Below are 26,344 nucleotides of genomic sequence, written 5' to 3'. Positions count from 1 at the left end.
GTAGTAGTAGTGGTAATGATGATGTGGTGGTGGTGGTTGTAGTAGTAGTGATAGTGATGATGTGGTGGTGGTGGTGGTAGTAGTAGTGGTGGTGATGATGATGTAGTGGCGGTTGTTGTAGTAGTTGTAGTGATTATGATGTGGTTGTAGTAGTAGTGATGATGATGTGAAGGTGGTGGTAGTGGTAGTGATGATGATGTGGTGGTGGTGGTTGTAGTAGTGATGAAGATGAAGTGGTGATGGTGCTTGTAGTAGTAGTGATAATGTGGTGGTGGTGGTTGTAGTAGTAGTGATGTTGTAGTGGTGGTTGTAGTAGTAGTGGTAGTTGCAGTGATGATGATGTGGTGGTGGTGGTTGCAGTAGTGGTAGTGATGATTGTAGTAGTAATGACGATGTAATGGTGGTGGTTGTAGTAGTAGTGGTAGTGATGACGATGTGGTGGTGGTGGTTGTAGTAGTAGAGGTCGTGATGATGATGTGGTAGTGGTGATTGTAGTAGTAGTGGTAGTGATGATGATGTGGTAGTGGTTGTTGCAGTAGTAGTGGTCGTGATGACGATTTGATTGTGGTGGTTGTAGCAGTTGTAGTAGTGATGATGATGTGGTGGTGGTTGTAGTAGTAGTGGTAGTGATGATGATGTGGTGGTGGTTGTAATAGTGATGGTAGTTGTGGTAGTGATTGCAGTAGTAGTGGTAGTGATGATGATGTGGTTGGAGAGGGGGGGAGGTATCCTTGGAACAAATTGACCTCACTGGAATTTGACGGAAGTTGCCCGGAGCCCGGAATTTTTTGCTCCAGACCGGAGTTTTGGCACCACTGGACTGTGAATAGCGTTGTTACAAAGATTTTAAAGGATAATTATCCGTAGAGAGTAGCTTCCCTTGGTTTGGGCCCAGGCAAAGCTGCAACATTTCTCAAGTTTCGCACTTTTTTTCCCGTTATTTTGTTTTCGCTTCTTTTTCCCCCAAAAATTTGCCAATTTTCCCAAAATTTGCCAATTTTGGGAAATTTGCCAAAATTTGCGGATCGCCCTGTTATTTGCGGCCGCAAAAAATGCAGATGACAGGTTAATAGTATTCAATACAACGTGTCTAATTATAAAACATTAAAAAAAAAAAAAAAAAAAAAATTCATCAATTCTCCCTCTCTCTCATAGAAGGGTTCAAATAGGGAACAGATGTAAATTCCAGTGTACTTAGTTTGAAATCACCTTAAAGTTTCATCAAGGCAAGCACAGGTCCCCAATAAGAGGAATACACCCAAATGTTTACAAACCAATAAATACACATTGGACTGATTCCCCTCCCAGCCAGAGCCAGGGCAAAACCAAGTACTAACATCATTCCAAGACAAAGACAGAAAGCGTGTGTAGGAAACAGACATAGGGGGATAGAAGATACAGGTGCTTCCCTCCCGGTTTGAGTGGTCAGGAACCCCACCCACATTAACATGTGGGTTTGCGTCTGTCATAGAAACTGCAAAACCAAATGATCCCACTCCAAGACAAAGAGAGAAAGCAGCTCAGAAAACATACAGGGGAATAGATGACATTATTAAGTGATCTGCCCACCATGGGAGAACAAAAGACCCCACCAGTGGCAGATCTACACCAGATACTGGTGAGAATGCACAACCTGTCATTTCTAAACAGAATTGGATAACTCGGTCCTTAAGGTTAGATTTCAGTTGCTTTCGCCGTAATCCTAAAGCACAATTGTGCAGTCTAAATGCACAAAAGAAACGGGAAAAAATCTGATGTATAAAAACATAGCTATGTTTAATTCAGTAAAACATGTAAAAATGACTAATGGTGACATAAAATCAAAATATGATACAACATCCAGATCATTGATGATTCCCCCCATCATTTGTAGTCTGAAAAGATAGATAAAAGACAATATTAGGAAACAAAAAAAACAACAGAGATCATTGAAAAGAAAAAATCGTATGTAAAGCAAATATTATTCACGGCAGCAATACACCTCCACATACTTCTTGCCAATGGCTATTGAGGAGTGGGGAAAATGGAATGCAAAAACAAACCATAATAAAGCAGTCAAACATTTAAATAAGCCAAGGCATTCTAATAAAAGATTAATCTTTCAAATAATAGGTTTACAGGAGAGGGGAAAAATAACCTTTGAAAAGCTGATAACCCTCCTATTTGGAGCAGTGATAATGAACCACTACAACAAAAAAGCATATATGGTAACAAACCAAGTGTAATTTGAGGTGTATTGCTTAAAGAAGTCGGGGGAATTGAGTAACAAATCAGGATATCTAAAACATGCGCCAAGAGACATGAAGACAGACAAGCTAATCACGTCCCGCCATAATACAACCACATCCATCACCACACACCCTCAATTAACATTTACATTTTCAGAAAAAAAATCTTTAAAAATCAGTAAACCAGGGGGAAACCCTATACAGGTTTATGCTCTCAAAAAAGAAAAAAATGACATCAAGCTAAACTACTTAATTGTACTGACTTTTAAAAAAAAGAAAAAAAGACAAACGCATTTGTTTTTTAAATGGATACAAAAATGAGGGAAAAAAAACAAACAAGACATTACGACAGTGATGAAAAAGTGAAAATATCTACCCGGCCTATCGATTGTAAGGATGAAAGCCTTGACCTCCGCCTCTCTTTTGGGCTTTACCATAATTTGGCTGGTTACCTGCCAAAAGAATAGAACCAGAGAATCCATTAATATTTACTGTACCAAACGACGGGCAATGGAGGGGGGGGGGGGGGAAATATATAAAAGAGAGGGATTTAGCCATAACATTATGAAAGTAGTCTAATAGTCACCCAATTCACTTAAAACTGGAAAATTGATACAATGATCATATTACAGGCAGGACGGATGTAACTTGAGTCAAAACAAAACAAGTACAAACAAGGAAAACACAATTAATCCCAACTTCACAATAATTTCGTTTTGAAAATAAAACATAACAGAGCTATTGACCAAGTAATGGCAACCTCAAAAAACAAAAAAGCAATACAAGTGCTCATCAAAGAGCAGAAAATGATGAACTGAACAAATGAACTGAAAGAAATAAAATCAAAAGACATGCGAACAAGACAATACCAATCCCGCAGTTAAAGAGGGGAGAAAAAACTTTTAAAAAGGAAAGGTTTCTCCCCAAATCAATAATATTTGCATACAAATCAAAAGAATGAAACTCAGATTCATGGATGGAAAAGGATGGTGTAATGATCCAAAAAAGTTGATTCACTCACCTCCTCCATGTCCATAGCCCCATTCATCGTAACCTTAAAAAATAATTCATTAAACACACCTGTAAAATTCCTGTAAGCCACTCAGATTCTAGGCGCCATAAGTCTAAAATCTGCGACTAAGAATTAACATAAACCACACCATGATTACCCCCACCCCCACTATTTTTATCCATTCAATTTTAACCTTATAAGAATAATCTGTTCAAAAAATATCTTTTAAATTATACAAAAGTCCAACATTCTAATTTTGACTAAGCAAACAAGCAACCGTGATCAAAAAGACTACAGCATATGAGGTGAATAAGACAAACTTGTTAATAAAATGTATACAGATTTTAAAGTCATTGAAAAACATATATCTATATGTCAGATAAAAGTTTAATATGAAAACGTTGGTACAACAATGTATAATAGAAGAGTTGCATGAACAATGTCAACAACCAAAGTCACACCCCCCGTTTGGCATTAAATTAGAGGATCTGTCCCAAGACTGAACAGAAAGTAAAAAACAAGGCATGTATTATTGACCAAGGAATTAGGAATGCACAAATAACTTAACCCTAACAATTGTCGAGCTGTACTATGAATATGAAGTAAGTCGAGTGGTTTGATCTCAAAATAATGAGGTGAGGCTAGCATCACATAGTAGCATATAAAGAGATGAAGTCGAGATAAAACAAATTTTGAGGATGTTTATCTTGTCAACCAGAACTATTCTTTCAGGATCAGTAAAAGGGAATATGTTCAGAAGACAGTAAAAATTAATTATCATGCCAAAGACAGATGGTTTACATGCAAAAATTAAATACAAAATTAGCCTCCAAAAGATAAACCTTTTAGACTGTTCAAGATGGTGCAAGCCTACAAATCCCTATTTCAATCATACATGAGGTGAAATATGAGATATTACCAAATTTAGCTCTAAAAAAACCCACCAAAAAACCCCGAGCTCAGAAATACAGACATTCAATCGATTCATTGTATAGATCCAAACCAGTAAGCAATATACACGGTGGTTGTTTTTCTCTTTATTTTTACTACCTAATAAAGAATGAAAATAACTAGAAATGATAGAAACATCCAGTTTTTTGCCTACAGTCCAATCACACTACAAGTTATTTGTGGTGAAAATTGCAGGAAGATGCTATAAGCCCTGACAATACAGTAGCACTTTTGGAAAAAGGAAGAAATTTGACCCAAGCGATTTCTTGATGTAGAAATTAGAAAAATAATAAACGCATCTGGTACGTTTTGTTTTCAAGGGTTTTACGACGCTTGCAACATATTTAGGTCATATCAACACTAGTAAAACGGAAGAAAACGGGATAGTCAAATATGTTATAGATTAACAATCAAAAGCATATGAGAAAAAGTAAGAAAAAGGGGAATGGATCAAATGATACCAAGAACACAATACCTAGAAGTCCCATTCAGACATAAGGTACCTACTAAGAGGAAAACACTCAAATGTTTATAAATCATTTCTTATGCAATACAGTGAATAATTAGAGAGATGGTTTACAAGACAAAAAATATCACGTCTCTATACATTTGACTGCATCCCTCCTAGTCAGGGTCGGGACAAAACCAAGTTATTTCAAGGAAAGACAAAAGACAGAAAGCATATTGGAAAATAGATATAAGGGGATAGAAGACAAAGATGTTTGTTTTCAAAAGACATCATTGAACTGAAATGGCTGCCACAGACTTTATTCTTTTCGTCAAAGTACCATTCACGTTACCTGTCCCTTCTATGTTCTTATACCACAAATGTATAGACTTCATGTTTGGTGATTTTTTAATATTCTCATTGGTAGTCTACTTGCTGTAGTTGATTTTAAATCATGGAGACACATACTTTCACTTTGTCTTTGCCATTATTGGTTTGGAAATTATGCGTTCAACATCAATCGTGTACAGTGTTTTGCTTGGTTTTACTTTAAATGTTATAATTCGGTAACCCAATTGTGTGTGTCACAGAAAACTTGGAATAATTTCTTAACATTATGCGGGAAAAAAACAACAAAAGTCTGATTTTTTACAGCTATTTCAACACTTTATCGGGTAGTTAAAAAAAAAAAAACCCAAAAAAAACCCTCTATAAACTGCGGATATAAAACTTATCCCTACACTTATAAAAACCAATTTTAAAGGAAGAAAAGAGAAAAGTAGGGGGGAAAAATTAAGAAGAAATGATGAGGCCTTTAGCCATTAACTTCTACAATTTGTATTAGTTCCAAAAGTGAAAAACAGACATGATTCCCAAGCAAATAAAACACAACAACCACCGTTTTCCAGGTAAAATAATTTGAGGCAACCACAATACCGGTGTGCATGCTTAGTTGCAACTGTCACTAATATGTATTAGATTGGGTTCTGTGGGGGAACAAGATTTTATAAAAACGTATCTAGGCATATCTGATATCAGACCTGCCACATCTATGCATGATTTCTATAAACTGTCAACTTCAAATACATAAAAAAATAATATATCACACAGAACACGTCCAATTCTCACAAAAATGACATTTTCAACCAATGACACCTACAGCTTAGGTGGAGAAAAAATATCCATAAATACAGACTATATCTCTTCAAGTGGCAGCAAAAATAAATTTAAAAAAAAGAGAAAAATCAAATATTGAGTCCAACATCCAATGGCACATGGCTGCATTGGAATATCAACTTTAATGTATTTGTTTACCTCTCTTAAGTACAATCAACCAAAAATAAAAGTTGTCACTATTCCAAGGAATAAGAACGGAATCATTTCATGCCTTCAAAAGATCCATGTCCATTAAATATACGACTTACAACCAAGTCTATCATATAGTTTACTACATTTGACAAACCTACAGCCTCAGGGAACGACCTGTTCTGTTAGCTTCTGTTCCTTATCAGGCATCCCACAACCATTGTAATTATGTAATTGTTAGTGGTGGAGTATGGTTTCAAGTGTCTTAATCTATTTATGTGTAATAAATCTCTATTGACGGTATCAGATAAGAAATGAAGTGCAGAAGACAATAGAGAATAAAAACTGATATAACTCCGCCTGGCCATATATTACTTTGCACCAAGAACGTGTGCAGCCGGTGGTTTTTATTCTCTGCATCTCCTGTAAAACTTATCGAAACCAGTCATCGGGTTAGAGAATGACACGGTCAATATAAATGTGACCATCAAACATGATCACTCATTCTTTCATTTGTTAGATCTGCACATGAAAACATATCCCACAAAAAAAAAAACAAAAAAAAAACACACACCTATTCTGCATCTGAAAGAAAAAGTCTGAATTTGTGATATACAGACTCGGCCTTTTCTTTAAGAAGGCACACGTGTGGCCTTATAATTTGTTCCAATTAACAATTCACGGAATCAGTGACCAGAATGACTTGTATGCAACGACAACGACGGTGTACCAGGTAGCTACGACTGTACTAAATTGGAATCAAATTTATAAACATCTGAACAAGTGTGTATGAAAGGTACTGGACAAAGCAAGAAAGAAAAATACAAGGGAAAAAAAAATCAGTCGACCTGACTGGGGATTGAACCCCAGACCTTCCCGGTCAGACAAACTACCATTACACCACAAAGGCTTAGTTGGGACAATTTTATTACCGACATCCTTCCCAATGGTACACGATTTCATTTTACGCTGTTAACCCTCGCTTGCATCAAATAACACATACAATGAACACAAGAGGACGAGGATGATGACATTTGAGTTGCTCCATTTTTATCTTTTTGAAAGTATCAAATTAAAAATTAGGAGCAGTTCCGAACAACTGTGTATGAAAGGTGCCAGACAAAGCAAGCAAGAATAATACTAGAAAAAAAAAACTATTCCGGAAATTCCTCAACATTGAACCTCAGACCTTCTGATTACCAGTCAAAATTATTTTCCCCATTTAAACCTTATGAGATCAGAATCTTGAATTAAAAGACGCTGTTTAACATCTACCATTTCGATCGATGAAACAGGAGCCAAATGAATTAAAACCACATCAATCAAAATATGTAAAATTCCTCAAGACATTTGCGTTACTGTAATGAACAAACATGCAAGATTAGTCATGTATTCAAGGTGTCCAGCACAAATTCCGTTTTATTCTTTAAATCAGGTCCAATTGACAATACTTTTGAGACAGTTAGTTACATATAACATAGCACATTCTAAATTTGTTAGAGAAAGAATAACCATCGGATTTTAATAATCAGCGGAAAACCTGCTCTGATATAGTGCAACTCGGATACAATGGAGAAAAAAATCTCAGAACTCCTCAATCTGACACTATAGTCATTGCCCTGGATTCAATAAGTACATAACCAGTGATCCCAAATGACTTTGAGAGAAGAAAAAAAACTAACACCTGAAAATGAATGGAGCATCTCACCTGTATAAGGAGGATACAGATTTTTGGAGAAGAATTAAAGAAGCTGATATACAGAGAAGTGATAAGACATGGAATGGGATTTTAAAAAAGCATTGGATAGCGAGGGATGGAAACTGTCTGTGGCCTATACCCTGACACAGGGTGAAAAAGGCAATGATAATATCACTTTTAAGGACTTTTCGAACAAGGTTGTTTTTCTCGGAGTAGCGGAGAGTGTGTAAGATGGAGATGAGGCTGGCATTTTAAAAAATCTAACACTGTCTGGTAGACAACTTTCCGATATAATGCATAACAATCAGGACGAAGGGGTAGGGGCATCGTGCTTTTCATTCTGCACAAATTATGAATTAATCACAAATGGGATAAAAATGCATTCCTAAGGTCCCACCAAGGCAGCAAACGCACTTTTAATTGAAATATGCCCCTAATTTATGCAGTAAAAAAAACAAAAACTCAGAACTCACCATATCCACCGCCATAATTGCTGTATCCTTGATTGTATCCGGCACCATTCCATCCCCCATAATAATTGTTATTATAGTAAGGGTCATTGTAGTACTGTTGATCATAATAGTTGGGATCATAATATCCTCCTGATGGGTAGTAGTTGTTCTGATATTGGCCACCATACTGTCCCTGGAAGCCACCACCTTTAATGAAAGAGAAGAGCTTAAGTAAACAAAACTAAAATGGGGGGGGGGGGGGGGGGGGGGGGGGGGGGAAAGCATGGGTGAAAGTTAACGTGGATCAATTTGCCTGAAAGACAGACCGGTGAAGCCGGTTTGTCTGAAAAAGGTGTTAATTTAATTATTTGCGATCTACGACTAGCCAGTTGAGTGCCAACCTTCCCAGAGTGAAGTACATATAATTCTATTACCCTAAATGTGTTTTTTTTTTTTTAAAGACAAAAAAAAAAAAAAGGAAAAAGGATTTAGTCTGCATGATTGAAAACAAAATTTATATAAAAGCTAACACCAAACCCAAAGCAAAATGATCTCTATCATTTAAACACTCATTCGAAGCAATCTCTAGTTATTACAGTATTACCTGGTTTATGGAGACACAAAGATAAGCCATCACTTTAAATTTGTATAGTAAAAGGCTCAGAAATTGCAATACCAAGGGCTATTACAATTCGAAACACCCCAAAGAAGTGATCAAGAGACCCCAACCATGGTACTTGTTTTGATGCTAGTGTTGGTATAGGTTGTAGTAGTGATGATGCTCTAGTGATCGTGGTGATAATGGTTGTGGCAGTGTCAATGCTGTGATGCTTGTAGCAGTGGTGGCAACTACGAATACTACAACTACTACTACTTTTGGTTCAAAAATGGGAAATACCCACCTATGTGATATACAAGTTGAATACCCCAAAAATAGTCTTAGTGCATTTTTTAGTGCATTCTTACAGCTCCCCATTCTAATAATAATAATTTTAAAAATTAGACTCATACAAAATATTAAAGAAAAAAAATTTTATAAATGTAAACAATCAAAATAAAGTATTTTTAGTTGTATTATAAAGGGAAATAACCCATTTATGTTTATGCTTATTGGCAATACAGTCCTTGATTGAAGGCTTCATTGTCAGAGATGTTGGTTCTATTTTATTTTCACTTGACAAGTTCTATTTAACAAAAAGTAGAAGCTTAAATGAGATCTGAGGCCATTTGAAGTATAAAATAAGGTTATATGCATAATTCAATGCAAATCTTCAAAAGTTGTGTGAAAGGTCATAGTGAAAACCAGCGTTTAATAACCAACTGAAAAGTTAGATGTAGTACTAGTACAAAATGCGACTCATCAGCTGGTGTGTAAACAGATCAAATGCATGAAAGAAAAGTGACACATGTGTTCAATTGTCACCTTTGAAAGAATATTAAACAGTCTACACATCGGTATTTCCGGCGGTGCAATAATGATAAAGCCGGCAGAAGAGTCAAAATGCCGGAAGGCAATTATTACATTTACTAAAAAAACGGAATTTCCGGCATATGCCGGCGAACTTTCATCCATGGGGGAAAGACGGAAAGGTAGATAAAAAACAAAACAAAAAACAACACAATTAATCATGAAAAGAATATTTTGAAAATGTTAAACCACCAAACAAATCGAAAATTAGTAATGGGATCATAATAATTACGTGGGGCAAAAAATTATAACCAACATAATTAAAATTTATACTCTTTGCAAACTTAACGTTAAAAACACCATTTTCGAAGGATATTAAGGAGATTCAAAAAATGATGGCCCTTCAAATAACGAACTTATTTATAAAAAAGAAATCTGGTTCTGTCCAAAATTGTCAACCCTGTGCAAAGAAAGAAAGAGAGAAAGAGAGAGAGGAGAGAGAGAGAGAGGAGAGAGGAGAGAGAGAGAGAGAGAGAGAGAGAGAGAGAGAGAGAGGGGGGGGGGGGGGGGGGTGGTGGTGGTTTGAAAAATTAAATAAATTTGAGTAAATGACCATCAGGACTTTAAGCTGGGGGTATTAAAAACAATGGTCGCATAAGATCCGAACCCAAGAAAATCATATAAAACTAACCTCTGCCTCCACGAGCACCCGGCCCAAAACCTCCACGGCCTCTTTGGCCACCTCTCATGCCACCACCTTGTTGTTGTAGAGTTGCTTTCTTTACATCAACCTGAAATACAGATCTGAATATTACTGGAATGAACATTTTGATCTATATACTAGAATAAGAGTTTAGTTTGACCCCGTCCCCTGAGAGATATGGGACACATTTATATTAATTAACAATTTAAGAAACCTGTGAGAAAAAGCTTTATAAATTTGTCCCATGCCTCTTTTAATAAAATTTATTTTCCCCATAAATATCTTATATTAATACTAAAAAAGTTAACTTATCTTACTTTTCAGGGATAGTAAATAATTGATATGAGAAAAATTACCTGTTATAAAAATGAGAGAAAATTGAATTATCAATTAATAGAATGTAACAAATTTGAAATAAATAAAATTAAATTAAAAATTAATTTGCAAAGGCATTGGCCACTTAGAGTTTATGGTACCTCGAGGCCCACATCACTCCATGCTTCTTTGTTCCACCAATTCTGTCTCCTGCAGGAAAGCGGAACAAAATCTCATCAGTGGTGAGAAAAACATCCAGATAAAGCAATTGTTCCACTTAAGAGAATTGTTCACTTTGAAACCCCAAGAAAGAATTTTGAAATGGTACAAGAGTTTTATCTTCAACTTTCCATTCAGCAAGGTGAGAAATCCTTAATGTCATTATCTTCAACGTTCCAATCAGCAAGATGAATCTGGACTTGATGTGATTAAATTTAATCAGGAGCTGGAAGAACCCTTAGTTTCCATTACAGCCTCTTTGAAGAATTGATTTAAGTCTGGCAATAAATATATTGAACTTTGAGATCATATTAACAAGATAAGCAAATAACAGATCACACAAAGTTTTTAACATACCTCCTGTGATTTGATCTTGTGTGAAGTTTCCTCTAAACATTTTTTGAATGAAGACATCTTTTTAAACTCGACAAAGCAGAAAGCTCTGCGTTTTTCCTTTGTCTTGTCATATGGTAGATCAATTTTCTCAACCTGAAATAATAATTTTAAAAATTTCCACCTTTAGATTAATAAGAAATAATTGCCTTAAATCAATACTTTCTTACTTCACCATTTGCACGGGTGTTTGTGGTTATGACCAAAACAAAATTGATATAAAAAGGCATGATCCAAAATACATGTTATGCTATTATTACAGATATGCCACCTTCAATTACAAATTTCAGGAACAATATGCCGTGCAAAAGAAACGTCTTGATAAATAGGGAGAGTGGCCAACTGCACTGAATAATGCTCCAAATTGGAGCCAACATATAACAATAAGTCGGTAATAGATCTCACATATTGGAGCCAACATAATAATACCCCGAAGTCATTGACCCCCTTAAAATATATCTGATATCAACTGCACACATTTCGAAGGGATTGATCAAACAAAATGCGTATTGATTGAGCATAGAGGAAGATGACAAAATATATAACGCTGATAAAAAAACATTCTTTTTACCAGATATGATTTAAAAAAAAAAAATTCCCCCTATTGAAATGCGGAATTGTTGAATGTATACCAACTAAGCGGTATGACTCTGTGAAAACAGAAGGGTAGGAGTCTCTGCACAATACGGTTACAAAGTTACAATGATCTCAGAGGTTATCATAAGTAGACTTACTAATCTGCTTGCAACAAAAGAGGTATCCTCACTCACTGGTTAAAAAATATAATATCACTTGGATAACTCCTCAATACCACCGGTGAGAATAACTATCCACAAAAAAAAAAAAAAAAGAGGATATTTTTTCTCCAATCATTGCGATAGACAATAGCTTACTTATTTCCAAATTATACAGTTTGATGATGTTAATGATGTGGTTGATGGTTGTAGGAATGATGATATGGTGTTTGTTGTAGCAGTGGTGATGGTTGAGATGACGTGGTGTTGTAGTAGTGGTGGTAGGGATGATGATGTCACAGTAGTTCATGATTGCAAACTCCCGGTGGTAATATAAGGACAATTTATTTATTTATTTCCGAGACGGTAGGTTTGTATTTTGGGGTTTGATGGTACGTCCACCACATTTAGGCCATATCACCGCCAGTAAAAAGGAAGGAGACTGGAGAGTAAAAAGTTCTAGAATAATAAAGCACTCAAGAACATGTTAACGGTGGTCTAATATAGTCACAGTACCCTAGAGACTGATCAGAGGAGTCTCATCATCACTGGGGAAGCAAAATGACCACCAAGGGACATTTTAATGATCGGACTGAATGTCTGGCTGGTGCCTAGGATTTTTTTAATGGAGGCGGCTAGATTTTATGCATTTGTAATGTGTTTACAAAGTTAATTCCCCAAGAAACGTTTTAAAATTTGAAATCATTAAATCTTCAGCTATTGCAATTTTTTTATGACCATAGATGCAAATTTACAACATTGAAAATAATGAGGTCAAATTTACGACCTTACTGGACATCCTGTTTAATGAACTTTTAGGCTAACAAATACGATCGACCACTATCTGAGCACTGAACACCAGTAAAAAGACTTAAGTAATTAACGTTTACCATTCAGAAAGCGGTTGGAAAATATACTGAAATGTTTTAACATACCGAATTACGTAAATATACAGGACACTTGGCAACCTTGTATAGGGCAGAGGAACACAAATTGTATGCCTTCAAAATACTCCAGAACAAATAAACAAAAGTTAAAAAAAAAAGAGAGAGAGCCCATTAGAAATTAAATTTAATAAGCAAAAAAATGTACTCACTCACACTAACAAATAAATATTACACGGAATGAATGGCTTCTATGAAGTAGTCTCTCTCAACATGGAATGTAATTCCAAGCTGTGAAATATTGCCACTTACCTCTCCAAACTTTGAGAAATACTCTTGAACATCTTCTTGTGGAGTTTCAGGATCAAGTTTTCCAACAAATATCTTCTTTGGCCTAGGAGTTGCTTTCTTTGGATCAATGACTCTACCGTGAAGTTTGTGTTGCTCTGGATGATTCAAAACCTGAAAAGAATTTCATCACAAAGAGCTGGTAATAAGTAGACAAATATCAGGGTCAATCTCCACAGAGAAACTCAATGAAGGACAACTTAATATATAACAGCTTTTTATAAAACTATTGCCTAAGACATACCTTTTCAACAGCCTCTGGAGCAGCAAAGCAGACAAAACCAAAGCCTCTTGATTTCTGTGTTGAATAATCTGTCTTGAGGGTGCAGGTTACAACTTTACCAAACTTTTCAAAGTATTCTCTCACATCCTCTGAGAATGATTAAAGATACAAAATTAAACAAGTGCAAATTTCATACAAAGAAGACAATCTCTGCCCCTTTAAAATGAATAAGATATTTAAATTTAAAATGCATTAGAACTGATGAAATGGTTAAGATTGGAATCATTTCCACTTCTGATTAAAATTACTATACTTTCATCGCTCTACCTCTGAAATTTTGTTTCTAAAAATCCAAATTGGACCCCTAAAAATTGGTACAGTACATAGATAGGACACATCCCATAATTTAGAGCCCAAATTATGTTCAAAAACCTATTACTAATGTATAAGACGCACTCAATTTTTCAAATCCAAATACATAAAAGTTCACTACCTAGCACCATTGTTCTGGATATTATATGTCCAATCAATGCACGTTCTATGTGCCTAATAAGTCAAATTGCATACAGTTGTTATCAGTTTAACTCAATCCTTAGAGATTTTTGCTACTTTTCAAAATTGGAAAAAAAAAAAAAAATGAATTAAAAATGAGCATGTACATAGATGTCATAAATTAAATGTTTTGATTGGTAAAAAATCTACTGGTTGATACACACCATAAGCTTCAAGTGCCTACTACTCCCGCCTAAAGTTATACCCCCCCCCCCCCTCCCCCCACAAAATCTGTTAAGCTGTGCAAGCAGATTGAAGTTGGGGTTGGCATGCCTGGTCAATACACCAAAGATGCAGGTTGACATATGTATGGTACATTATAATAATCTGTACAAGTGGTAGGTCTGACACGAGAGAAAAAAAGAGAGGCTTGAATGCAGACATTTGGAATAAATCACACATCTGAGTATGATAACCACGGTTTCATCACTTCTCAAAGATTGGGTTTAACTCTCGAGGTCATATGAATGGAAAATCGAATAAATTTGATTTTCACTTAAAGTGAACTAAGAGTTAATCTGAAGAGGGATGAAAAGTAATCAAAATTTATCCTTACGCTATATATATAAATATAAAGGATCACTGCAGCCTCTTATACATAACTGTTCCACTTTTAACTAAGCAGTAAACATATAATCAAAAAGATAATATTTCAAGAATTAAAAACTACATTAAAAGTATTGATAGGAATATCAGAAAAATAATATATTGGTAGGTAGACATTCTTGATGGAACAAATACTTACTGACGGTGGATTCCCAGCTGATGCCACCAACAAATAATTTTCTGTGGAAAAAGAGAAGTAAATAAAATTGCAAAACAGCCCTTCCAAAACTTGTGCCTACATTATGTGAAAGGTAAATCACAACATAGAAAACTTTTTTTTTTAATTGTTAATACCATGAAGTGATGATAATGGCAATTTGTCAAAAAGGAGGAAAATGTATCGGTTCATCTGTCAAACTAAAAACAAAAACAAACCAAAATCATAACATAACATATAGTTTTGTTTATTATATTACTGCTACTAGTGTACATCTACTCAATTCTTAGCAGAAGAGATAAAACTTAATGTAAACTTTATTCGAATTGTCCTTTCCTAAAAATGTTTTTTTTTTAAATACCTTCTATTCAAGAGATTTAAAATTAACTATTGGTCAAAGGCATATTTTTGAGACAATCCCCAAATCCTGGAATTCTGCAGAAGATTATCATAACTGGCCACTGTAAGGGGAATAGCAGCAATAGCAGCACAGCGATGACAATGACAATTTGTCAAAAGGGAGGAAAAGTTGGCAGGGCATCCGTCAAACTCATAATGGCCCAGTGGCTGTGACACAATTTTTTGTTTGTTTTTTCATGGGTGGATTTTATATTTTTGTCTTAATTTCTTCAGGATGAATTACCCTGTCGTTTGGTGTTGTTTAAATCAATGCCAATTTAGTATATCTTCTGATCGTGGATAAAAAAAGGTATAATTTAGCTTTGGATAATTAAAAAAATATCAAATAAGGGATATCATTATAACTTGGTTAAAAAACCCAAAAAACATGACCCTCTCTCAACATTTTTCAGTCTTTAGACTAACATGACTTTTCTTCTGCTTATCTGATTTTCACAATTTTGGTATCATTAGAATCGTGTTGAAAAGCACTTTATAATGGAGGTCAACGCAATTAGAATTTTTTAAAACCAAAGTACCTATTCTAATGATACCAAAATTTTGAAAATCAAGATGAGAAATTTAGATTTAAAGGGTGAAAAATGTCCTATTTGCCTTGTTATCTACTGACGGACTTTGTGACCTGAAACCAGGTCATCACCTTTTGAAGAAAAATGTTTATTTCGCATTATTTTTCCCCAGTTGTTTCAAACGGGGGAAAAAAAAGAATGGAGAGGATAATTCTCAAACGGAAAAATGTGTGTACTTCTGTATCAAAATAGAGAGAAACGGCCCGGCTCGTCACATGCTGTGGGTGTTAGTGTTATACTACTGACTACATGTGACAATGTGTGATCGACTATCACCCCTCACTCATCTGTGGCATAACTAGCAGTGAATACACCCACATCTAGCAGAGCGAATGATAATATACCTAGCTGACTAGTTTGTTTTGTCTTTGACACCGCAAACAAAATTATTCTTTAAAAAAAAAGTAATCAGCAATCGAAACGGAATTAAAACATTTTTTCGAGGCACAAAATAAAACTATCTTCTTTTTTGTTGGTTCTGTCTTTTGATGTTACGAATTTTATTTATTGTCAGCACTTGAACAAAATTGTGCTGTCGGAAACTGACAATTGTTGGAAGAATTACACTGTGAATCTGTGAAACTATCTTTTCCTGTGGTAACCACCATTTTGGATTTCAAAACTGGCCTAAAATGGCCGCTAGGATTTGAGTAAGGATTTTGCTGGAACTGGACGGAACAAATTTCTGGAATGTGGTATTATAGAAGATGAGTTAAATCGTGTACGGTCACTGGAATTTCTACCGATTTTTTAATTATCCAAAGCCAAATTATCCACGATCAAAATATATACTAAATTGGCAATGATTTAAACACAAACACCAAAACGATTACTATTCACAAACGTTTGCCCACCACTTTTTCTGAGACTGAGACCCATCTCTCAAAAATTACAAAAAAATCAGGTCACCACCACAGTCACAGGTCCATTTATCCAGTCAGTAGGCAAATTCAAATTGGGTTTATCGAATCGTGTTGAAAAGCACATTCATTGAGCTCAATCCAATTTGAATATTTTTACCAAAGTACCTGCCTGCTACTTCTACTGGCCTTGACGGGCAAACGTTTGTGACCTGTGAATGTGAATAGTAATAGACACTCCAAATGAGGAAGCCGATACCGGCAACCGGCATGCACTTCTGTCACTGCCACTCACCACTACTGATACTGATAAATGATGTCTTGGGGGAGGGGTGCAGTGAAAACCGAATGTGTTTTAAGTTACTAAGCGATTTTCTTCCCTGCTAGAGCCAATTCACAGGCATGACACGCGGTACAACTGGGATGAAGCAATCAACAAAGAACATATCTTACCTGTCATCTTCTGTGTCATCATCATAGTCCTCCACTCCGTTTCCCTGTCCATCTTCAGCCATTTGTTGTTGCATTTCATCTTTCATTTCTGCATTCTCACCAGTCTGATCGAAACCCACATCTTGCTGCATCTCATCAGCCATTTTTGCACAACTGTATTTCACAACTCACGATAAAAACGATAGAAATATATCTAAAAACTAAAAACTAAATGGTGGTTGCACACGCGCTCGGCTTTATGGCGTCCCTAAAAGAAAGAGAAAGAAATTGAAATCACGTGACTAAAAATGAAAATTAGGTACTTCTCGCATGACGTTATTTTGCGAGAAATACACCTTTTTTTCTATATTTGTTTGTTTTAAGTGAATTTAACAACACATAATTTTATTAAATTGAAATGCATTATTTAGGTATTCTTTTCGAAAATATTACATTAATTTACATTTGCATGTAACCGCGAGGGGTGCCCAGAGACTAGAGCAGACTTAGCAACAGCCGCCTTTTATTAGCTAATCGCCGCCATCTTGTTTCAGATGTGAGCAGTTGTCGGATGAATCGAGAATAGAGAGAGATCGACGATATTATATGGGGTTGCCAGAAGATTGGCAGCATAACCATTCTTGAGAAAACAGTAAACATTGGCATTTCAGGGATAGAGTAGACGCGATGTCAGCAAAAATGACATAAAAATACATCTTTAAAATGCTGTGAAGGTGTGATGAAAGTGTGTGAACATCATGGTCAATCCACTTGGTCACCAATCCATCCATCAATTTATTATACTACTACTACTACTACTACTACTACTACTACTACTACTACTACTACTACTACTACTACTACTACTACTACTACAATGGATTGTCACGTTGTCGCCGTGCAAGGGCTTGAGTGCTACAATGACTCTAAGGGTGATACTAGCCAAGATCCAATCATGCTGGGACAGCTGAAGACGAGAAGCCAGACAAAGAACAATCCAACCCGGCGTCCAGACAAGGCTTGCCTTCTCCTGGACCCACACCTCTATTCATGAAGACTACTACTACTACTACTACTACTACTACTACTACTACTACTACTACTACTACTACTACTACTACTTCTACAACTATCATTACTACTATGGCTATACTACCATTATTACTACTTCTGTAACAACAACCAAAAAAAATAAAAAAATAAGCATTTATATTGCAATAATCTACTAAACGTACTCAAAGCGCTGTATAAAACGGGCCCCTAACAAGAGCAAATAATGTATGATTCGGGCACATGTCAGTTAATAAAGGGAAAAGTAAAAAATAAATCTGAATGGCTAGTACCTTGTCTATCCGTCCCCACCCATCTTCTTTTCCAGCATTTTAATCCCAACCCCTCTGAGAAATACCATATCTCTACGCACTCTTCAATCAACTAATTAAAATTGTCCATTTCTATGCCCCACCCAATTAGCTGATAACAAATGACAAATCGTGTTGTCCAGCAGTCGGGAATCGGTATAATAACAGTAGGTAAAATAAGCTTCTTCTACTCAGATTTTTTAATGAATTCGGTGGAGACGATCTTGCTAAAAATGATGGCGTGTTTTCGATGGGATTTGACGAAACAAATCTATGATAAAATCATCACGACGTCTAATCAATTTCTTAATATACGCAAACCATCTTCATTTCAATTGTTAAAAATGATTGGTCCAGAGGAGCCCCACCAAAAAAGAAAAAACAAACAAACAAACAAAACAAAAACAAGAACAAAAACACCCCCCCCCCCCCCAAAAAAAAAAAAGCCAATCAAATTTGTCAAATATATAATAAGATATATTTCGATCACTCCTGTTCTATCCTTAATTCTTAATGGCCGAGTCATATATTGTATTATCTCATGGCAGCAGCTTCTAGTGGTCTCACATTGTTATGATAGTCCATCTCTGACCTTGATGGAACTTGAGGCATATCAGGGGCAAAGGAGTAAATCTCGGTTGACCCCACCCGGAAGCTTCGTCACATCGCACCGTTCAACTAGATGCTCTGCGGTTTCGGGTTCTTGTCTACATCGGGTGGCGAAATCGTTGACGCATTCGTGAACAGTTGTGAACCCGCCAGGTAGCCTCGTCACAACAAATTGCTCGATTAGATGCTCTGAAGTCTCAGGTTTTTGTCCACAACGCGTACATATGGGACAGATGGAAAGTCCCCATTGATGAAGCTTCGCTGCCGTTGGGCAGGTTCTCAATCCTAGTCGAGTTGCCGCAACCCAATGTTTCCTCTTGCTGGTACGGAAGCCTGGCAACTTCTTTTCCAGTTTCGAGGAGTCTACGTCCCCGCCCACCACGAGGGACCGAATTTGTCTAAGTCGACTTCCCTTTCGTATGTGCAACCCTGTCCGAAGTCAGGGAATCCATTTACAAGGGTTGCCTGGACTTATATCGCCTCGAAACGGGGGCACCGTCCATTATGCGTCTGGGTTTCCCCAGTAGCACTCTCTATTTTGTTAAACCAGCGCGGTAATCGTCTCCCGTCGAACACAAAGGGGGCTGGATTGCTGCCATTATCGGGCTCCATTCTTTAGGTATCGTTGCCAGCGTTCCTTACACTATGTGCATAGACGTGCGAAGTTTTAGATTGCCTTCTCAACGTTCTTACTCCTAACCACAGACATGACCTTGCTCCTACCCACACTGGAGCCCCTGGTCGGCGCCCCAAGTTGTTCCCGTCAGCGTCTCATGGAGTATGGAGTCACAACTAATTTTTTTTTAATCACAGAAAAGAATGGAGGATCAAGAATCCAGAACACTTATATATATCGACATTGCAGGAAACTCGATTTCCTTCCATTTATTTTTTCGTTTTATCGACACGGCGATTTTATCGATTAAGATAATGCCGGGGAACAGAGACAGTATGGCTAGTGTGTCTTCAACATTAAAATGTTTAAAATTATCTCTTTTACTTGCATTTGTCTACAAGATCTTTTTCTCTGTCGCTGTCTGGTCCAACGGTTCATATAACAGAGGACGCTGTTGAATTCCGTGTGAACTCACCCTCTAACACAATTCGGCGTGCTGAATGGAATTTTGGTTTTAATTGGCGTTCTCCGTCTTCTCCTTAATCATCCGATGCATCAACTCATCAACTAGTGTTATGATTGTTGTGATTGCGGGAACATTCCCAAAATGTCGGAAGTGATACAAGTTCAAAATTGAATGAATAGAAATCAACCGTCAGATGAGATAAAGATAAAGAAAAAGATGATTATAATGAAAATAGTCCCCCTCCCATGAAAAAATAACAATACTCAAACCAAACCAGAAAGAAAAAGAACCCCTAAAGAAAAAAGTAACCAGACAAACATTAAAACAAAAAACAAACAAAAAACCCAAACCAAAAACAATAAAAGAACAAAACAAACGACAAAAAAACAAAAAACAAAAAAAAAAAACAAAAAAAAAAAAACAAAAAAAAAAAAAAAAAAACAAAAAACAGCAAAGCTTCAAAGCTTCAAGACAACTGCCCAACAATTAAAAAACACGTGTTCCCCTTTGAATAGTTTGTTCAAATGTTAGCCTTTTAAATGACGAGCCTGGGAGGGGGGGGGGGGGGGCAAAAGAAAAAGATGATAATGATAATGAAAATATATCCCCCACCCCCAAGAATAAAAATAACAATACTCAAACCAACCAAAAAGAAAAAGGACGCCTAAAGAAAAAAGTAATCTGACATAAAAACAAAAGCAAACAAATAAAAAAACAAACTAAAAAAAAAACAAAAAACAAAACAAAAAAAAAACAAACAAACAAAAACAAACAAAAAGCAAAAAAACAAACAAAAAAACAACAACAAAAAACCAAACAAAAACGATAGAAACAACAACGACAAAAGAACGAAACAAACGACCCCCCCCCCCCCTAAAAAAAAAAAAAAAAAAAAAAAAAGAAATAAAAAAAAAAAAAAACAAACAAAAAAACAAACAAACCAACAAAACAAAAACAAACCCTCCATCTCTCAAAAAAAAAAAAGAAAACAAAAACCCAAAACAAAACGAAACACAACAATACAAAACAAAGAATAATAATTTTAAAAAAAATTGCAACAAAAATTCCAAAGAAAAGAAAATATAAACAACAAAACAATAAACAAAACAAAATAAAAAGACCAAAGAAAAAAAACGAACAAAAAAAAAAGAAACAAAAAAAAAAACAACAACAAACAAACAAACAAAAACAATAAAAAACAACCCCCCCCCCCCCAAAAAAAAAATAAAAACAAAAAACAACAAAAACAAAACAACAGAAACAAAAAAAAACAAAACAAACGAAAACGAAAACAAACAAGCAATGATTATATAGTGTAGCACACTACTATTTTTAAAGGCGACGCCACTTCATATTTTGTACTTCCGCTTGTAACCTGGCAACATTTGACGCTTGTTGTCTTGCTTTGGCTCAGGAAAAGTGCGAGTTATAAAGAGTGGTTCGGCCTCAAGCAGGTTTGTAGTTTTAAGATAACAGTTTCCTTAAAGTATAATCGTTGCAAAATAATAAATTTCGAGGTAACAGACTAGTAAAGAGTAGATCAAACGAAAGACTAGATTCTAGATCGTGGCTCGTTAATATGAATGTGGTCTATTCATATTCAAAATTAAAGAGTGAGTTTGCCCTTTTGGCGCATATTAACCCCTTGATAAACTCCTTAAACTTTCAATTTACAAAGGTCGAAATATTATTTATTTCATGCAAAATGAATGTTTTTGAAACAGCGTTTCACTTTGTGAAAACGTGATCTTTATATGGCCATACTTATGGCTTAGGCTTATGGGTTGTTTCCAGCACAACAGGTCATCGTAGATAGGTCCTCTTTGCCGGACTCTATTTATTCATCTTCTCTGATATTTAAGTTTCTTCCGGTCTTACAATCTATAGGGCATTGACAGTTGTACAAAACATTTTGCTCAGACCAAAATTTGTCTAGGTAATTTAGGGTTTTTTTGTGTTCACAAAAGAATCGGATAAACTGTTCCATATTTTCGTTGTTCTCGCAGTTAAACTGTGTTTTCATAAATCCAATCTTGGTCTTTGTGTGAGCAGTTTCATTTTGTTATCTCTGGTATCGTTTTTTATTTTGACATTTTTCCTCCATTTAATACATTCTGTCCTGTTTTGGCCATACAACTCTACTGTGGCCCTCCTTTGCACACATACAATTTGCTCGTATTTTTTAAATGCAAGGAAACCAAACTGAGCTTGCATAGTCTAAGTGCGATCTCACAAGCGCTTTATAAAAGGTAAAAAAATGTCTAAAACTTCAGTAGCATCTAGTGGACACCTTTAGTTTTAGTAATGGACACTAAAATAGTCTGAAGCATAGGGGAGATGAGAAAAATATTGAATTATGATGGATGGCATATGTCGTAACCAATACGACCCATGTTGAGAAACAGTCTCTTACATTCTCTAAAGTGTACAGTAAATAGCAAAGGTCACTTTGTGCCCTGGACTACCCCGGACCGCTCCAAAAATGTTGCGCATTGTTCTGTTTTTCAGAAATATGACACTTGTCCCATATATTTACAGTCAAATTAAAGGAGGGGTATGTGTTGCGCTGATTCAAGTCTGTGCCTCGTCAGTTGTGACACAAGCCTCACATGTAAAGGGTTAAGGGTAGATTTAATGACATGTGGAAAATTTATGGTACATTGTTTTGTTAAAGGTGTTGACAACTACGTGGATGCAGTTGACATCGCTTTGAATGACTTAAATTACCTCCCAATTCTAATAAATTAACAGTGCACAACAATACAAATATATTATGGTTTTAATTGACTGATTGGCTTGATTGGATGGAGACTGTGTGTAAACTGCATTGCTCTTGTTATCATAAAGCTGTGAATACAATTTGAATAACAGTAACAGCCGATCACATGCAATAAATGTAAAAACGAGAAATGAGCAGCTTGGTTTTGCCCTTCAAAATTTTTTAACTCCCATCCATATAACAAGGAGCATAAGATAATCGATGATAATTCTAAAAAAGACAAAGAACAAACCATGGCTATCCATGATAAACCTGTTCAGTTTACACATTTAGAGAGATTGCCTAAATATGACAAAGGGGCTTTAGTACACCAAGGCTTGTGGGTCAAATGGAATATCTAACTCTCGCCAAATTAGTAAACCTCGCTAAATGGTGACAGATAAAGTCTTTTATAACCTAAATAGTTTTTCAATGAACTGCTATCAATTTGATAATGATAATAATAATAATAATAATAATAATAATAATAATAATAATAATAATAATAATAATAATAATAATAATAATAATAATAATAATAATGAAAAAAAATATAATAATAATGATAAATAATAATAATAATAATAATAATAATAATAATAATAATAATAATAATAATAATAATAATAAAAATAATAATAATGATAATAATAATAATAATAATAATAATAATAATAATAATAATAATACTACCTGGGTACAGCTGGGGCGACCATCCCCAACCCAGCGCGTCCACAGGTGGCGGATCGTGGAACGGCCTACAGATCCTGATCTATAAAAATCCGTCAGAAGGCAACGGGAAACCACTGACGTATCATCCCAAGATCGTCATGATGTCCGTCCAAGCGAATCTAGTCAACGACGTCAATGGATGTTTTTCGAGCAACTCGATTACAGCCTCGTCCGGTAGAGATAGTCATGCAGGTGAACAGATGACTCTCGACCGTCATCCAGCTACTGTGCACCACCAAACATTACGAACAGCAACATGGAATGTAAGAAGTCTGTACCAGAAAGGAAAATTAGCAAATGTAGTTATGGAAATGAAGAGATTGAATATCAATGTTTTAGGATTATCAGAAGTTAGATGGAAAGGAGCAGGAGAACTTAATTATGATGACTGTAAAATTATATACTCAGGAGGAGGAGAACACCAAAGGGGAGTTGGAATTATACTAGATAATAAAACGGCGCGAGCAGTCAAAGGATTCTGGCCCATATCAGACAGAGTAATGGCAATCAAACTACAAGCAAAACCTTTTGATTTTGATATTTTACAAATATACGCCCCAACCACCAGTCACGATGATGAAGAAGTGGAAAATTTCTATCAACAAATAGATAAAGCAATGCATCAGTTTAAGTCTTCAGACATAAAACTCATCATGGGCGATTTTAATGCCAAGGTGGGCCGAGAAAGAATAGAAGATATTGTGGGCCCACATGGTCTGGGAGACAAAAATGACAGAGGTGATCGTCTTATTCAATGGTGCCGTCAACATGATCTGACAATCACAAATACTTGGTCAACAAACCACAATAGAAGGAAGTGGACATGGAAAAGTCCTGGAGATGGAGTGAGAAACCAAATAGATTACATACTCATCAGCAAACGTTTCCGAAACTCGGTTTTGTATGCCAAATCTATGCCGGGGGCTGACTGTAACAGCGATCATATACCTGTGCTATGCCCCATACGAGTTAAATTGAAAATCTGCAAAAGAGCAAAGGCTAAACCTAAATACCAACTAGACATTCTCCGGGAGGAACAGAAGATACAAGAAAAATTTGAACTATCAGTAAGAAACAAGTTTGAAGTGCTTGGAGAACTAACAGATATAGAAGAGAAATATGAGCAGTTTAAAGACAGTGTTGCTGCATCATTAGAAGAAAATGTTCCAACCACACTTAAGTTGCAGAAGAAGAAATGGATTACTCCAGAGATATTAGAATTAATGAATGAGAGAAGAAAGGCCAAAAATCAGGAAGAAAAATACAAGACTCTGAACAGGCAGATAAAAAGAAAATGCAACGAAGCTAAAGAAGACTGGATAAATGAACAATGTCACTATATAATGTCCTGCAAAGAAAAAAATGGCAAATTCTTCCATCAGAAAATCAAAGAAGTGACAAACAAAACTAAATCAGGTGCTAAAAGTGGATGCATCAAAGACAAGCGTGGAAACACCATCATGGACAAAGACTGCATTCTAAACAGATGGTCAGAATATATTGAAGAACTTTTTTTTGATAATCGAGGAGAAATGCCTATGATAAAAGAACTGGAAGGGCCTTCTATAATGAAAGATGAAGTTAGGAACGTCATGAAAAGCATGAAAAATGGAAAAGCTGCAGGACCTGATGCCATAACAATTGAAGCCTTGACTGGCCTGGGTGAATGGGGGATTGAATTCATCACAAACCTTCTAAATCAAGTGTATGACACAGGAAAAATGCCAACTGATATGAAACGATCCATTTTTATAGCACTATCAAAAAAGCCAGGGGCAGTTGATTGTGAACAACACAGAACTATTAGCCTAATGAGCCACCTCACAAAAATTCTTTTGAAGATAATTTTACTAAGAATAAGAAATAAAATACGACCTGAAATTGGGGAGATGCAATTTGGTTTTGTTGAGGACAAGGGTACCAGAAATGGAATATTCACATTATCAATGCTGATGGAAAGATGTATTGAAGTAAATAAAGATCTGTATATGTGTTTCATCGACTATTCAAAAGCCTTTGATAAAGTACAACACGAAAAAACTATTCAAAATTCTATCATCCTTGGACATTGATGGTAAAGATTTAAGAATATTACGGAATTTGTACTGGGAACAAGAAGCAGCAATGCGTGTTGACAACGAACTAAGCAGTTTTACACCTATTAGAAGAGGAGTTAGGCAGGGGTGTGTCTTGTCTCCAGATTTATTCAACCTCTATAGTGAAATGATATTAAGAGATATCGAACATAAGAAGGGGGTGTGTATTGGAGGAAAGAATGTAACAAATCTGAGGTATGCAGATGATACGGTTCTACTGGCAGAATCTGAACATGAACTACAAGAATTACTGGATGTTGTAGTCAGGAGTAGTGAAAATATGGGACTGGAACTGAATATATCTAAAACAGAATGTATGACGGTATCTAAAAATAATAACCCACCACCTGTGTAATAACAAGCAGAGGACAAACAATACAACAAGTTGAATGTTTCAAATATTTAGGCTTCAATGTAACATCCAATGGAAAATCAGATTGTGAAATAAAGAAAAGAATAGGTATGGCGAAGAATGCATTCAACCAGCTACATACAATTATGAAAAACAGGAATATTAGCATTGAAAACAAAAATCAAAGTCCTGGATTGCTATGTACTGTCTGTGCTGCTATATGGTTGTGAGAGCTGGACCATAAACAAGACCATGGTTAAAAGACTGGAGGCAGTGGAAATGTGGTTTTACAGAAGAATGATGAGGTGTCATGGATGGAAAGGAAAAGAAATGAAGAAATTTAGAAATGGCAAACAGAAAAAGATCACTGATAACAAAAATCATCAAACGCCAAATGGAATTTTTAGGACACATTATCCGCCACCCTGTTTTGGAA

The 26,344-nt window shown here is 35.8% G+C and overlaps 2 protein-coding genes across 5 annotated transcripts in view; one reads left to right on the top strand and one right to left on the bottom strand.

The window, feature by feature from the left end:
- Positions 1–1,757: 1,757 nt before the first annotated feature.
- Positions 1,758–17,214, bottom strand: LOC144972807 (heterogeneous nuclear ribonucleoprotein D-like-A). 4 transcript variants are annotated; one of them, XM_078914465.1, is made up of 10 exons: positions 16,940–17,201; positions 14,620–14,660; positions 13,344–13,471; positions 13,064–13,213; positions 11,098–11,229; positions 10,195–10,294; positions 8,117–8,302; positions 3,250–3,282; positions 2,605–2,680; positions 1,758–1,874 (listed from the first exon to the last, which is right to left on the bottom strand). In XM_078914465.1, exons 1-9 carry the CDS (start codon positions 17,080–17,082, stop codon positions 2,610–2,612), a joined length of 984 nt encoding a protein of 327 aa, XP_078770591.1. In that variant the 5' UTR covers positions 17,083–17,201; the 3' UTR covers positions 1,758–1,874; positions 2,605–2,609. The 4 variants fall into 4 exon arrangements, with proteins under 4 accessions (XP_078770591.1, XP_078770592.1, XP_078770593.1 ...); XM_078914466.1 differs by lacking the exon at positions 3,250–3,282 and having other exon boundaries at positions 16,940–17,214; XM_078914467.1 differs by lacking the exon at positions 2,605–2,680.
- A 4,121-nt stretch (positions 17,215–21,335) lies between these two features.
- LOC144972806 (uncharacterized) overlaps positions 21,336–26,344 on the top strand; it is a 26,529-nt gene continuing 21,520 nt past the window's right edge. Inside the window, exon 1 of the mRNA XM_078914464.1 lies at positions 21,336–21,424. The gene's annotated coding sequence lies outside the window, so the exon portion shown is untranslated. The remainder of the gene's footprint in view (positions 21,425–26,344) is intronic.

This window comes from Berghia stephanieae, chromosome 5, assembly GCF_034508935.2.
Source record: "Berghia stephanieae isolate SIO BIC M18660-M18661 chromosome 5, UCSD_Bste_1.3, whole genome shotgun sequence".
Lineage (NCBI taxonomy): Eukaryota > Metazoa > Mollusca > Gastropoda > Nudibranchia > Aeolidiidae > Berghia > Berghia stephanieae.
The sequence above is the reverse complement of the archived record's forward strand: the minus strand, read 5'-3'. Positions and strand labels throughout refer to the sequence as shown.